General features: G+C 35.4%; 1 protein-coding gene across 1 annotated transcript in view; it reads right to left on the reverse strand.

Annotated features, from left to right (window-relative positions):
* Window positions 31-15,718, reverse strand: part of LOC105171608 (BEACH domain-containing protein C2) — a 27,251-nt gene continuing 11,563 nt past the window's right edge. Inside the window, 23 exon segments of the mRNA XM_011092775.2 lie at window positions 31-515; window positions 946-1,068; window positions 1,245-2,014; window positions 2,965-3,334; window positions 4,106-4,219; window positions 4,313-4,409; window positions 4,581-4,701; window positions 4,818-4,902; window positions 5,133-5,282; window positions 6,011-6,127; window positions 6,195-6,281; window positions 6,365-6,433; window positions 6,535-6,591; window positions 6,808-6,891; window positions 7,020-7,089; window positions 7,824-7,966; window positions 11,734-12,195; window positions 12,277-12,420; window positions 12,505-13,053; window positions 13,693-13,887; window positions 14,058-14,142; window positions 14,671-15,290; window positions 15,639-15,718. The exon segment at window positions 15,639-15,718 is cut by the window's right edge and continues 9 nt beyond it. Of these exon segments, the coding sequence (XP_011091077.2) occupies window positions 441-515; window positions 946-1,068; window positions 1,245-2,014; window positions 2,965-3,334; window positions 4,106-4,219; window positions 4,313-4,409; window positions 4,581-4,701; window positions 4,818-4,902; window positions 5,133-5,282; window positions 6,011-6,127; window positions 6,195-6,281; window positions 6,365-6,433; window positions 6,535-6,591; window positions 6,808-6,891; window positions 7,020-7,089; window positions 7,824-7,966; window positions 11,734-12,195; window positions 12,277-12,420; window positions 12,505-13,053; window positions 13,693-13,887; window positions 14,058-14,142; window positions 14,671-15,290; window positions 15,639-15,718 (4,667 nt within the window). The 3' untranslated portion in view covers window positions 31-440.

The raw sequence follows: 15,718 nt of genomic DNA on the forward strand, positions 1-15,718 counted from the left end.
GAGAAACACAATAGAAGTTGGCCAGCAAAACAAGTTAATCTTCATAAATTTACACAACATTGCCCCCACAGGAAATTACAAAATCCTGATTTGTATACATATCCCGTGACAACAGCAGCGTCCAAGTTAACACCAAAATTTTTTATACATCAGAAGATAATAAAAAACAATGGACAAAAAATATACACTATGAGGGCACAGTCCCTGCCTACTCATTGGTGCTAAAGGTACAGGTATTCAGTAAACATGGTACATCACACTAATGTTGTATTGAGGTTCTCGTGTTGAGCAATATTGATGCTTCATCGACAGTATCCACCACCTAATGGAAGCAAAGGAAAAGCTCTATGTCCAAATGCATAACTGTGAAGTTCCAGCACCACAAGTGTTGATTGCATATGAATACTTTATCAAAGGTAATCTCCACTATCTTACCACTGTCACTTTATGAGGGGGCTGAATCCATCACCTTCCCATCCCAGTTTGAGCATGTGGTCTACAACTTTTAAGCTCAACTGCAAGGATAGAGATTAATTACATTTCCTTTAAAATAAGTAAACAGGACAATAAGTACATGTCAAGGCATCAGATAACATCCCTAACATTGAATGCAATGACAAACTATTATTTAGATTGACATTGCTGACCAAGAAAAAGACAATCAAGAACGAGTGTTTCCCTGGTACATTTGAGTACAAAATTTGTCCACAAACAAACTGAGGCATCTCAACTAGAAAACAGATAATTGTAATAACCATTTTCTGTCCCGTGAAACATGTATGGCAATGCACTTCTATCTCCATGAATAAAGCCAAAGAAGCTAGGGGGGTGCAAGTTGATATTTGATAAGAGAACCAGTATGTATTCAAGAGAATCTTAACGAATATAACTTTCAAAAGAAATATGCAGAAAAACAGTGAGAGACTGATAAGAAATGCAACTTACAGAAGGATCTGTGAATATTATCAATTGTTTGTTTGCTGTTGATACCAAAAGATTTGTATTATCCTCATTCAAAGCAATGCTAGTAATATCTTGTCCTTCTGCAAGTTTCATTGTATGAAGGACCTGTAAGATGAAGACCTCTGATGTCAGAAATGTATTCAGTTCCAGAAGGAAGAAAATTCAGTGAATTTGGAAAAAAATCTGGTGCTTCAAACTTGATGTCTATTCCTAACAAATACAGGTCATTAGAAAATGCTATTTGATTTGAGTAGCACCAAATCTGCTGTTTGTACTCTTACCTTTAGAGAGTAGAGATCGAAGAAGCAGATAGAAGGTAAAGGTAAATCCAGTCTATTTCCTTCATTTAATTCATCAGCACTGCTTGATTTTACTGACTTCAAATGCTGGCTGTAGTCAGACCCTCCATCATTTTCCAAAGATGGATTTAGTCCAACCAAAGCACTCTGACCGTCAACTGAAACCTCTATGCAACTGACGCTTGATGAAAGTGGAAGCTGGTTCTTAGAAATCGGAGTTCCATTAACAGTAAAGGTATTGAGAGTACAAAGATATTTGTTCCAGATTATTATGATTCCATCAGATGAGAGGCATACAGAATGAGCTTCCACACCAAACAGCCTCCTAACCAACCTGCCTCGCCTTATCGAATGAAGCAGGACATCTGAAGATTCGGAGCAGGAAGCAACAATTCCAAGGTCTGAACTGACAGCGCAGCATGTAATTTCCCCTAAATGACCTCGGAGGACATGCAGGGGGCCTTCAATTCGCCGCCATTTACTCTTGTCTGCAAAGTTGTTTCCTACTGGGGTGCTGGTGGATGTCGGTGTGCCTGAATTAATTGAAGGATCTGGTGAGCTGCTAGAGCGTGAAATAGATGACCTATGTATTCTCCAGAGCAGAACTGTCGCATCACGAGACCCAGTCACAAGGTAGTTGCTATCAGGAGATATAGCCAGGCATGTAACTGGAGCATAATGTCCTCGAGCTATTTCCAATGTTTTTGCTCCATCAGCTGAAATCAGCCTTATGCTACTATCAACATGCCCTCCTGAAACAGAAAACAACACATTGAAGTTAATACAAGTATATGGAAAAGCAACTATAGGACCATAATAAACGGCAATGAGCAAGAAGCCTAGACTAACACCAGAAACATCAAGGAAATAAAATTTATCAACTAAAATGCAATTATTATGCTCGCACAACCATTTTTCACGCCAAACCACAGTGACATTGTTCACATATACTTTTGCATTGTCGTCCAGGGCCTGGACCATTAAGATGTCCCTCTTACTTGAGGTGTAACAGGTATGCAGCACTAAAGAAATGAATGAAACTTCTTCAGGAATACATTTGATACCGTTTTCGTGTAACTAGAGCGCATAAAAGAGGTTTTAGATGTAAAGGTAGATACCAAACAGCTTGGAAAATGAGTGGATGATTAACTCATTAGTCTATATTTTCAGATACAAAGGAAATCCATATTTCATTCATTTGTTAATGAGCCAGTGGATGTTGCAACAGGTTGCCAGAAATCTGCAGCAAGATTACCTTATTATCTGAACACAGATCAAATCCAACCATGTTCCTTAATTCATCCTTCATCTGATGATACTCTTCAATTATCCAGTATGACTGCAATTTTCAGAACTTTCGTATTATTCTAATCATCTCCTTCGTTGCATACAGAGATGAGTGAGTCTCTCAAGCACAGTGTTCAAATGCCCTAAATGGGTTATAATTATGTGGCTTTGGATACCCACAATACTTCAAATTTCAGTTGCTAAAAGTCAAAGACGCCTTTGGTTGCTTGTGATTTAAAGGTGAGATCCAGAACTAAGTTCAAACTCATTGTAAAGTGATACCGACAGAGTATGTGACTATGTTCAGAGAGATGGTACAGAGTAATTTATTACACACTAATTCATCACACTAATTTCATATAACCTTGGAGTAAAAGCTTCAAAACCGTATCAGTTAGGGAACACTTATACTAACCAGTAATAATTTCTCTGTCACAAGTGATTGAAACTATCCTCGTGCTTCGGATTCCAGAAGTGGGAAATGCCAGTGCCTGCGGGAAATGCCACTCTTCTGATCCAGTGGCTGTAGGCCCTTTGAACATTCGCATAAAAGTAGCACCAGCAGCACCTGCACCAGGCTTTCCATGCTGAAAAAGGAAAGGTGTCCCCTGGCCATCAGGTGTGTTTGGCTGCCACTTATGTTGTGCTACATGTGCTGCCGGAGCGTTTATATCAACAATTATAAGAGAGTCTGAAGATGCACGAATGGCAGCAGCAGGCAGATTGCAGCGCTCGGGGTAGGGAACCATATATGGCTTAACCTCTCTGGGATTCCGGAAAATGGTCTATATACAAGAAAGCAATCAGATCCTTAGTACTTGCCTATTCTAGCACATCTATGATGAATCTACGTATATGAGTAGAGAAAAGGTCAGAAAAAAAGAAGAAATTTCACTTTCTTGATGGAACTATAAAACCTTTTCATGTTTCCCCATACATTATTTTAATGTCAACTAAACGTACAAGAAGCCAATAGTCCCATATGAAAACCAAATACGCTAGATAAAAGTCTGGGAACAAGCAGCTCGGTGACCCAAAAAGTCAAGTGCAGATGTTAGATAACAAAACCAAAAATTGAAATCATTCTTGGAGTTCACCAAAAAATTGTAGTCATCTTTGGTATGATAATATAATTTCAAAACACGAAAAGAAGCTCGTAAGCAGTATTAGGAAGCCTGGCTTCCACTCACTCACAACCACCGGGATCACAAGTCCACTAAATGAAAATCAGAAGTAGTTGTGTAAAGACTTGCCCTAATGCACCTGAACAAGGCCTGTCAGTAAAACATTTAAAATATCATAAAGAGAGCCATTCTCTTGACTCTTGAGATTCAGTCTTTAATTCGAGGAACACATACAACATCCTTCACTTATACCTAGCACCTCCTCAGTGTATCATGACTGCTACATTTTTTCTCCAAATTTTAAGATTGGCTGTTTTATCTTTCCTAGAACTCCAATAAGCGGTGTCTGTAAATTGCCACTAAGTTGTTGGTGTACAAGGAGAAAAATAAATTCTAAGTGAAAAGCATAAAGATGTGGCAATGCAATGTTACCTGCATGTGTAGGACATCTGCCAGCGACATCCGTTTCATGTGAGGCACAGTTAGAAGCTGTGATGGGGTTTGGCCAAAGTAAGCAATCTGATCCTGGGTAGCACGCTGTTGTACCTTTTAAAATGTCGAGAAATATAAGTAATTCCGACGGCAAAGAGCACGGTATCTATGGAAAATTTCCGGATAACTAAGGAGAAAGCAACTCACTGGGTCTAATATTTTATCAATATCTACAGTTCCTTCATATGTGATATAAAAGAAAACATTATTTGCCTGTATAGCTTCTTTCCCACGTTGCTTATACCTGAACATATAATAATTTTAGCAATCAACTTCAGAAAATTTCATCCATAAACATATATATTAACTTAACCTAGCTTTGAATCAAGAGAGAGAGACGCAGAGAGGGAAAGCGTGAAACCGGAACACGAGCCATATTTGAATAAGGAGCTCCAAATGTAAATAAACAAAATACCCAAAAATGAGATCAATCCATTCATGCAAATGTTCTGAGACATGCTCGCTCTCAAGCGCCATCCGATGCTTATGGACAAAGTCAACTGGGTTTTCAGCCCAAGGAGGAAGCCGTACTGAGCCTGTAACAAGAGGTGACAAATTCAAAATATCAGCAAGCTATACAGCAACATTTTTGCCTTATGAAGAGTGGAATACAACTATATTTGGATTTGGACTAAGCAACTGAAATGCATACCAAGCTTTTCACCAAGTTGTGTTGTACCAAAGTCAATTGAGTTTTCGTTAGTTAAAACCTCTGGAAGGTAAAATAGCTCAGGAACCTGACACTCAAGAACAAAGGATAGGATCAGAGGAGCCAAGCATGTACATGCATCCTCCAAAACTAGCAGTCAAAGCTGCTGAATGCAAACATCGGCAATGCCTAAAACTAATTGAAAAACAACCAAGGAATGAAGCTCAAAATTATAATGGACTCAGGTTATAATGAAAAATTGTAAAAACAAACAGAAAAATAAGTCACTTAGACACTGACACAATTGAAGATTCATACCAATTCTTTTACATCACTCATGTCCTCAAGAACTCCATTCCAAGTTGCAGCAACATCTGAGAACATTCTGTCCGCATGATCGAACTTGCCACCTTGAAGTTGAATAGAAAGAGTAGTAAAAGGTTCTACTCTTGTGAGGTAATACAAAACCTGCAACATAACATAGAAAGACAGCAACTCAGAGCCTTCTATACTAGTAGACAATTTAACTCACTAAAAGAAATTAGTTTGACTGAAAAACAATTAAAAGGCCAGTGATGAGAAAGAAGTAATTTCAGGGACAAAATTTAAAGTGATAGTTTTTGTAGAAAGCTCAAGCAAACAAACTCAAATATAATTTATTATGTCTCATTGCATACACTATAGCAGGGCTACTCAGCATGCAAATGTGACGCCAATATATAGAGCTAATGATTCAGTTCCTTCATAATCCTTCATCAGAAAGCAAAACAATATGCATGATTAATAAGCAACCAGGCAAATAGAAAATCTGGGATTGTTCTCTATTAGGTCATGCTTTTCTCCAATGGAATTGGATAATGACATTCACTCTCCAACTAACACAAATGTAGTCTGCCTTCCTGTTTAGGTTAGATCACAGAAAGCGATACGACTGATAATTTCTAATGATGATTCTTGCATCCGTCATCAATGAGTTACCTATGAAAACAGGCTTGCCGCAGATGTTACTTAACCTGCTAGGCAATTACATTTGAAGCTTGTGACCTTGGCACTTATAAGAATGGTAAAAGTTAATACACCAAACTTGAAGAACGGAAGTCTTTCGCATGCAGGGATAATCGTTATAAAACCAACGATTTCCATGTTATAACAATGTGATGCCTTGAGAGGAACATATAAATAACGAGAGAACATACCGTTCCTGCTGTTGAATAATGTGATCCATAGTGAAATTTGGGAATGACTGGATCGTCAAAGCTGGAGTATCTCTCTTGGAATTTCTGTAGTCTGTCAGCATTCAGAGCGCCAACGGGCTGCAACACGAATGTTAGATAAAACATCAAGGTACATAATAGCTTTAGAAAAAACATCAAATTATACCTTTGAGAGATCTCGAAATGAAGAAGAATTTGAAAGATCCAAACTCTGTGAGCTGTAATCAGAAAGGATCCACGGGAATACAGGATACTGCACATATTAATGTAATTAAGCATTTGAAAGATCAAAGTTCTATCTAGGATACAGATTGGAAATATAAGCAAACCCTATACCTGTGTGATATCATTGTAACTGCGTCCAGCTAATGTATTAAGCTGCATCAAATATTCGAAATTGCTGATCTGCAAGTATTTACTATTCATCATATATTTGTTAAAAATTAGACAATTTAAGCTAAAAGAGAAGAAACCAAATAAATTGCGCCTGAGGCTGATACCCATACCTCCCACCTAGCCCAACGTTCCATCAGCTGAGTTCTTTTTAGAAGTTGTTCAGGTCTCTTCAAAATAGGAGAAAAGAACATAAACTTTAAAATACTGTACCATAGGACCAAAGCTAGATATTAAAACATGAGCCACGTCTGAACTGTTCACTTCTCCCTCCGTTTACGGGTTGAGTCTATTTTATTGCAAGTAAATGCATGGAAGTCATGTGCTGATCTCATTAAAGCACAGACTTGGCATCTTGGTATAAATTACGATCACTAGGTCAATACCTGAGTAGCAAGGTAGATATTGTTCAAATGAGGAGGACGGGCTTGAACGATAGCACGATATGCATTCCGCCGTCCCTCGGTGCTCTACAGTAGAAACAGAAACAAAAAATAATCCTTACTGAAAGAAAAAAAAAAAAAAGCAACACATGAAACATTGGAAGAAAGTCAAAAGTGCAAATCTCTGCAATCGTAGATTTTTTGAGGGGACATACCCCAAAATCAAAAAAGTAATTTGATCGGTCAACCATGAACAACTCCAGTGCACTTCTTCTCAAAAGATATCTGCAAGGACAATGTTCCAATAATTTATGCATCTTAAAAGAGGTGCCTGTATGGATATCATAACCAGCATTGGGACAAACAGACTCATAGAATAGGAATGAAGTACGAAAAGCAAAGTATAGGGCAATGATATGTTTGATGGGGAAAGTTACTAATTCCAAAATCATTATAGACATAGGATCTCATATTTAAGGAGGAATATACCAGGTATCTATAGCCTTGAAGAGAATTTTAAATTACATGGTTACTTTTCTTATAATAACAACTAGACACACTATAATTTATCAAAGGGCATTATTGTATTGAAAATATCATATCCTACTAAGGTAAATCCAATTTATACCTAGTTAATAAGTAAAATTATTATAGTGTGAAACCTTTGGAACGAGTCCATCCTTACAAAAAAGGAAACAAGTGGACTTCTAGGATTTGATTAAAGTCTAAGCTGGTGAGAAGAATCATTATGATAAATCAAAACCTTCAATAATGAACAAGAAAATTCATTCTTCAGCATTTAATGAAATTTGTATCCCTGGACCATCCAAGCCCCATAATAAAGAAGACAAAATAAAGGAAAGATATAAGAGAGAAAAGACAAATAAGCATAAAGCATATTATATGAAGTCCATAGAACAGCAGGTTTCAGACCCCAGTATAATGCAATATACAGTTATAAACAAAAAACAGAAAGACAGCATTACGTTCAAAGTGAATGAACATGTTTCTAATTTCACCTTCTGCTATATACTTGATGAAGTGATGATATCAACCAGCTGTGATCCTTTTCTTGAACTTCATTAAAACTTTTGAACTCCACATGTCCCATAGTGCTATTATCCATGTGATCAACAATAAAATTGATTCTTCTAGTCGTTATCTGACAAAAGACATCATTTCACACATTCAAAAATACAATACTATAGAAGTGTATCACAGATGTTGAACATCTGAATAACCATCAACCAGAAAAAACTTTTTACAGGATGCACGGTAAAAGAAGGAAACTGCCTGACTGGATCTAATTCATTAACTTAATCTATATCTATACTATACATAAAAGTATGAATCTTTCATGCATTTGTTCCCGTTGTAAAAAGACTTTTATATCCTTAAAGTAATATTTCAAATAATAAATCAAAATTAATTCTAGAAGATAAAATTCTATCAAAAGAAGTATAAGAGTTCTAAATTCTGATGCCTCTACACTACTTGGACATTAATTGTAAATATATCCAACTAAAAAAAAGAAACAGATAAATAATAATTCTATGTGATTAATTTGTTAGAAATTATTTTTAAATATTAAAAATATTAATTTATTAGACACAGTAATATTTAAAATGAATAGCATTAGAATAAAATATAAAATACTAACATAAACTTCAAAAATTAAATATATATATATATATATAAAAGAAAAAATATCATGAAATTTTAAATAAAAATTATCAATATTATTAAATTTGAAATGCTTTTGAAGAATTTAAAATGAGTGACTTCTAACTAATTGATTTTAGAAAAAATTATATTTTTGGTCCCATATATTAGGATCTTCTTCAATTTCGTTTTTTTTTTTATTGGTAATTCTCAATTTCATTCTATTTGTTACTATTTTCTTATATCGTATCCCGTAAGTTGAAAGTTTTGTCAATTTTAGTCATCACATACATTTTTCGTTAATTAATGGGACATTTTTCAATTTAGTCCCATTTGTTACAATTTTCTTACATTGCATCTCATAAATTGAAAACTTTCTCAATGTTACATTAACAATTTCTATACATTTTTCGTTAATTACTGGACGAAAAATGCACGCAAAGACTAACATTGGAAAGAAAAAATTCAAACTTATAAGATGCAATGTTTTCAAAAAATCGTAATAAATAGGACAAAATTGAAAAAATGCTAACATATGTGACCAAAAATATGATTTTCTCTTGATTTTATGTGACCAAAAATATGATTTTCTCTTCACGTATTTTTCATTTTGTTCATAATATACTAGAAACAAAATAAATACTAATAAGTACAACTTATGATTAAATATATAATAGTGAGAATCTCATGAGCGTTTATTCTTATTGTAAGGGAATATTCATAGATTACTTACTAGGTATTCCTTTGAATTTTGATACTTTCATTAACACGTAACTGCATCAATATTACGTCATACTAATGTTTCACATAATATATATATATATATACAATCATACTACAAAAGGTTGCTCCTTATTATTAAAATGTTTTAGCTTTCAACTTGTCATCAAGAAAACAAATAACCCAAAAATAAAAATAAATTAGAATCTGTCAACTGAAAACAAGCATAATATGAAGTGACGAAGATACAATCCAAGGAATTATCGCCATTACAATGTATCACGAGGAGTCTTGTGTATAGAAAAACTCTAACTTAAATCGAGTTTGGTAAAACATGAACTCACACGACAAATGTATACATTTGTCATGTAATTGGTGTATTATTTAGGATAAATTACAACGGAGTCTCCTGAGATTTTTCATAATTACAAATACCCCCTCATTCTTTGAAAAATTATAAAAACTCTATTGAAATTACAAATATCCCCTCGGGCTATCACAAGGAGATATTTGTTAGGATATTTGTAATTTCAAGGGGATATTTATAATTTTTCAAACCAAGGTATTTATAATTATGAAAACCTTAGGGGAGCCTGTTGTAGTTTACCCTATAATTTAAGAACAATAATCAATTACATTTCAAATATATCACATTTATTATGATCTATTGTATTTGATCCAACCTAATTTAAGTAGAACCTTTTTATCGTGTGTGTGTGTATATATATATACAAATTTGAGTTCTTAAATGTGAACAAATCATCATTCTATCGATCTAATTTCCGTTGTTTGAAGTGACACTAACTCCAAGTTGACAACTTACGAACTTAGGAAATCGAGAGGAAAAGAAAAACCCACCTAAATTGATCACTTTATCCTCAATTATAATATAGTCAAATGGATCAATTCGACACAAAACTAAAATTTAGAGATGCTAACATCAAGAATTGAACTTGAGGAACTAAATTTGTTCCAAATGAAAACTTAAAGGATCAACTATGATATTTAATTCTAACGAAGGAAACAAAAATGGTACTTTTAATTCCTCTAAGCTACTTAGAAGATGAATGATATCTAACTAAAAGATAAATAGGCAAATTATATTTAACATGCTTAATTTGCTAGAAAGGATCTTAAATATTTATCAAAAACCAACTAAAATTGATCATTTTACCCTCAATTATAATATTGTCAGAGGGATCAGTTTAAGACAAAACCAAAATTTAGGGATGCTAACGTCAAGAACTGAACTTGAGGAACTAACTAAATGAAAACTTAAGGGATCAACTCTAATATTTAATTCTAACGAAGAAAAAAGAATGATATCTTTTATTCCTCTAAACTACTTAGAAGATGAATGATATATCTAACTAAAAGATAAATAGGCAAATAATATTTTATCATGCTTAATTTGCAAGAAAAGATCTTAAATATTTATAAAGAAAAAAAATTACTAGGGCACTAAAAAAATTTGAATAGCAATGAGTAACATGTAAATACTAATCCAAACTTCAAAAAATAAATATATAATATTGAATAAATATCCACAATTTTATTAAATTAAAATTGAAAAACATAAATTAAGTGGCCTTCGACTAATTGATTTTATTTTAATATTAACATTAGATAATTGTTTTAGATTGTAATTTTTCTTCATAATATAATGGGAGTATCATTTTGACAATACTAATAAGTGCAATTTATAATTAAATATAAATAATGAGAATCTCTTGAGCGTTTATTTTTATTGTGAGAAAATATTGGTACATTTACTGGGGTACACTATTAAGGGGGTATATCATTAATTATTTATTAATGAATTTTTTTGTAAAAACAATTCAAAACAAGGAGTTTTGCCTAAATTATTTTTATATCAATTGGTTTAATACAAAATAATGAAATATATTCATTAGTGAATATGAAAAACAAAATTTTAATTTTGGAAATATTTTTTATTTAATAGTGCCAATTAAATTAGAAAGTGAATTACAAATAATAGAAGTAAATAGTTTTCTAATCAATTAAAACAATTATCATCAATTTATTTTGAAAATATAATTATAATACTAATGCTTCAATTACAAAAACATAAATAATATCATGAACTTAATATTTTTATGACTAACTATAAATAATATATTTACTTCTAAAACTGTATTAGTACACGTGCATCGCACGTCTTGCTTTCTAGTATATTTAAAAGGCAGAAAGTCATATTTAAGATTTATTTTTTGTCTCCAAGTCCTAAAATTACTTCACAACCTAAAGGAAGATCATTCCTAATATTCAGCATACAACGAGAACAAGGGTGGACACTAAATGAGAAAAATGGTACGACAGGTTCTTTTTTATCCTGGAAAGTTCCTATTTCTTTCTAAGGATTTAATGTTCTTAGATGTGGAATATTACAAGAATGCATGAGCAATGTCAAGATATAAGTTCTGATTCTATAACTAGCAAAAAGTTAAATGAGCCATGTTGTATCAGGAAAATAGCTAGGAGAATACATAATAGCGATAGACAAGATTAAGATATGTATTGACTTACTTGTAAAGTTCCCCTCAGAACCTTTAATGGACGGACCATTGATGATGGGAGCTCAAGAACAATTCTTTCATCATCCTCGCTAGGAACATAACCAGGGGCAACTGCTGCTGCCGAGTCTATGTCACTAGACACTGGGGGATCTGTGGACTCTTCGGACGTTAGTGGCTGCTCACCAGGTGCAGACAGCATTGTCTGAATTTCACCTGGATGTTCACCATTTGGGCTAACATCCAAATAGGTGGCATCATGCTCATCCTCCTCATTTACTACATCAGCTGAGATGACTTCTGCAGCTAACATAGAGGCCTTTGATGGACTTAAAGGTTTATGTTTATCATGCTTCTGTTCCATATGATCTTCATAATTTGCAGCAGCACCAAGGTGATCTGAACCCTGGTAGTTCCTACGTAGAATCCTCCTCATCCTTGAAGAAGTTTCCATGAAATCAAGCTTCCAGAAAATCTAGCACCACAAAAGTTCGCAATTAAAGATTTGACTTATAAATTTTCAAATGAAACAGGTAAGTCCAGACAAGAAACATACACGCTTAGGATTGCATAAATCATCACTAAAAGGCCCAAAAAGACATTTCATCTCTATCAAGCAGTGGATAAGCTTACGCCATTCACGCATCCCAGTGTATAACCGATGGCGAGCTATTAAATCTACTTGTGACCTCCTGTCAACCTATAGCCATAATGGGAGACTTCAGGTAATTGTAGGTTGCCATTTGACAAGTGTTAATAGGAACATAAATAAAACGATCAATACCTCAGATCGCTGCATGTTTCTAGCCAGAGCTAGGCTTCCAACAAGGACAGCAATATACTTGTAGGAAAGAGCATTGAAATCCTTGCCATATACAGATTTTGAATCCACTGATTGTAAGCATTCCGTCCAGGCAGTTCCCATGGCTTCAGAAACATTCCATCTCTTTACGCGTTCAGTATCACTTTTACTCCGACGCTGCGCAGATGTAGCCATTGCCACGGCAATAAGCCCTCTTCCAGAGCCAATTTTTGCATTACGCTCAAGGTCTCTTGCAGCAGCCAATGCAGCTGCTTTTGCGGCAGCCTTGTCCTTTGGAATGTTTGGAGATTTGCTAGGTGCCTCCAAGGGTTTCTGAAAGCTTGCAAACGTATGAAGTCTAGTTGTTTTGCGTTCAAGCAATGATGTGTCACGCCGGAGCTGCGAGGAAGTCTGAGGAGCAGCAGTGACCTCTCCGCCAGCAGCACCAGCAGCAATCATCGCTAATGCCATAGCAGCAGGAGGTGAGGCAAAAGAAGCAGCCCAGCTAGGAGATATCATAGCCAGAGCAGCCTGAAAGGTAACAACAAATGTCTCAGACATTGCATGGTATGAGGAATGCATTATTAGTTGGAATGAGAATTGATACACAATCAGAGAGGATGTAGCGAACATGCGAAACTAAAAAGCCATTAGTTTCTATATCACATACACAATAAACTACAAGCATCGTGCTTAGTATCTTAATCCTTTTTAGATACGTTCCAGGTTCCGGATAAGGACAATTTTGAGTTGAAACTTAAGGTTTTCAAACACTTTTAATGTTTTGTGGACATAAATATATGATTACATGTGATGAAGTTAATAAGAAACATTGAACTCTTGTGGTTTTGCTTCAAGGATGGCCTTAATAGACCATAGCAGAAGAAGAGAAACAATATAGATAGCGGTTAATTACAGAGTACCAAACCATATTTAATATAGAGCCTGGATCCACTTAATAATTGAACAAAATTTTCTGTACAATTCACTTAACGCAAGCATGATACATGTGCAGGTGTGACTAGTTTCACGAACTGCAGAATGGTGGTTAACTCCACATCATTTTACTAGATATGTCAAAAGTTGGATCTGTCTTATTTTGCAAGGTGAAAGAAACATTATCATAACTTGAGACAACTGCCATGTAATAAAGTAGAATCGAACAACCACCTCAACAGGTAATGCATCTGCGGCCAAGGCACGGTCATCAACAACAAGGGGATTTATACCATCTGCAGTAGCAAGTTCATGAATTCCTGCCAAAAGAGGGCGCCACCTTCTTAGAATAGCAACAAAAGGAGGTAAGATGGCCTCTAGATATTGCTTCCGCAGTGGACTTCGGTCCTTTGCAATAGCATGCCACACCTGCAACATGAACAAAATACAAGGATAAGAACGTGATTGTACAACAACTCAACTTGATGCACGCTAAACTATGAACACATAAAGAATACAGAAGAATCAGATGGAAACAACTTTGTTTAAATGATACAAGACATACAAACATAAGCAACCTAACATATTACAAGACTTACCTCAGAGTATAGGACACATGATGCGACCAAAACTCGTTGCCTCTTCGTCTCTGAGATTGGCATGTTTAAGATAGGAGACAACACACTGTATATAATTAACCAAGTCAGTCTCATAGTTAAAACATACAATGACAAACATGAAAGGAGTTCCCCATGTGGGAAAAACATTAGTACGCTTGTAACCTATAGCCAAAAAATGAAAGAATCATGATATGTCCACATTTGGACCAAAAACCTCAATCATGCAACCCTTGAGAATGAAGGAATTCCAAAAGTCTATGATAAGTGATGACTTCTAAGAGCAAAGACCAAAGAGCATCAGTAATGTAAAGCCATGGCTATTGCTATTCAATAAAGAAAGCTATTTATGCAAGCCCATCGGAAAGAGCATAAGATTGATTCGTAGAATATATATCAGCAAGAAGTTTGTATTATCAAGTTGAGATTTTTGTGGCACCAACACAAGTTTCACCATCAACTGATAGGACAACATAAAAACAAAAACTTAATACTAAGAGAAGATTTTTGCATTTGCACAGATTATAAGCTAGCACTGGGGATGCACCCTACTGAGCTATTCATGTTGATTAGAATGCTTCGACATGGATGGTACCTCCAAAGCAACGCAGATCGTGGTTTTCTAGTTGGCATCCTGGTATTAGTGTCAACAGTTGCAGCGCTGCTAGTTTGTCGAAGGAGGCCCTCTGGCCCGTCCTCCATACCAACATGCCTCATTAGCATATGGTTTTCACCATCATCATCCTCCCTTAGCGACACAAGCACCATCCGGAGCATACAGAGAAATGGTTGGTCACTATCCAACAACTGGTAAAGTGCTGACATGCCTCCCATTCCAGTACCAGATCCTCCACCAATACCAAGGCCACCACCGAGTCCAGACTCATCTAATAACAAAGCTTGAAGCATTGCAACTGACTTCTTTATAAGTGGAAGTTCAATCCAGTTTCCATTAGCATCCTTCTCCAATGCAGATCTCCAAGATTCCCAACCACTGCCACCTCCACCAAATTCTGATGAGTTTGTAGGATATCCAAAACCATACCATAATCGACTTCTGTATTTCCATCCTTCAGCTAAATCTATGACACAGCTTCCATATGACACAAAAGCACAGGAAACTGATTCATAAGGCTCTGCTGCCGCTGCAGCAGTCAGTCGTTCCATTGCAGCTGTTGAAATTTGCCCATTAGCATCAGCCATTGAAGCAAGAACCTAATCCAATCAAGATATATTTAGTTTTTAGAAGTCATGATTACTAAAGATAGAAACTATAAGAGGCATCCTTCGTCATCATAGACAATGTTATGCTCTACTGGGACCAAAGCTGCAATATAGGGTTCCAGGCACAGGCACACATATTTGCTATGACATACGGGGTGGAATCTCACAACCAAACATCAGCAGACCTCATATTGGAGCTTTGTCCCATCTAGCAGATCCCAGTTGATAAGGAAAAGGAATATGTAATCATGCTCACAGAACGGAAATTGGTTCGAAACAGGAACAAGCAAAAAACAGTTACAGCATATGCAAGTATGATTTATCTAGCAGAAAGCATACATTAGGAGGGAGTGCTCCAGAATCACTGGCTGATGAATTACGAGATGTCACAGGGTCTGAAGTCTCTCCTTGCACTGTAT

The sequence above is a fragment of the Sesamum indicum genome, linkage group LG1 (genome assembly GCF_000512975.1).
Source record: "Sesamum indicum cultivar Zhongzhi No. 13 linkage group LG1, S_indicum_v1.0, whole genome shotgun sequence".
NCBI classification, from domain to species: Eukaryota; Viridiplantae; Streptophyta; class Magnoliopsida; order Lamiales; family Pedaliaceae; genus Sesamum; species Sesamum indicum.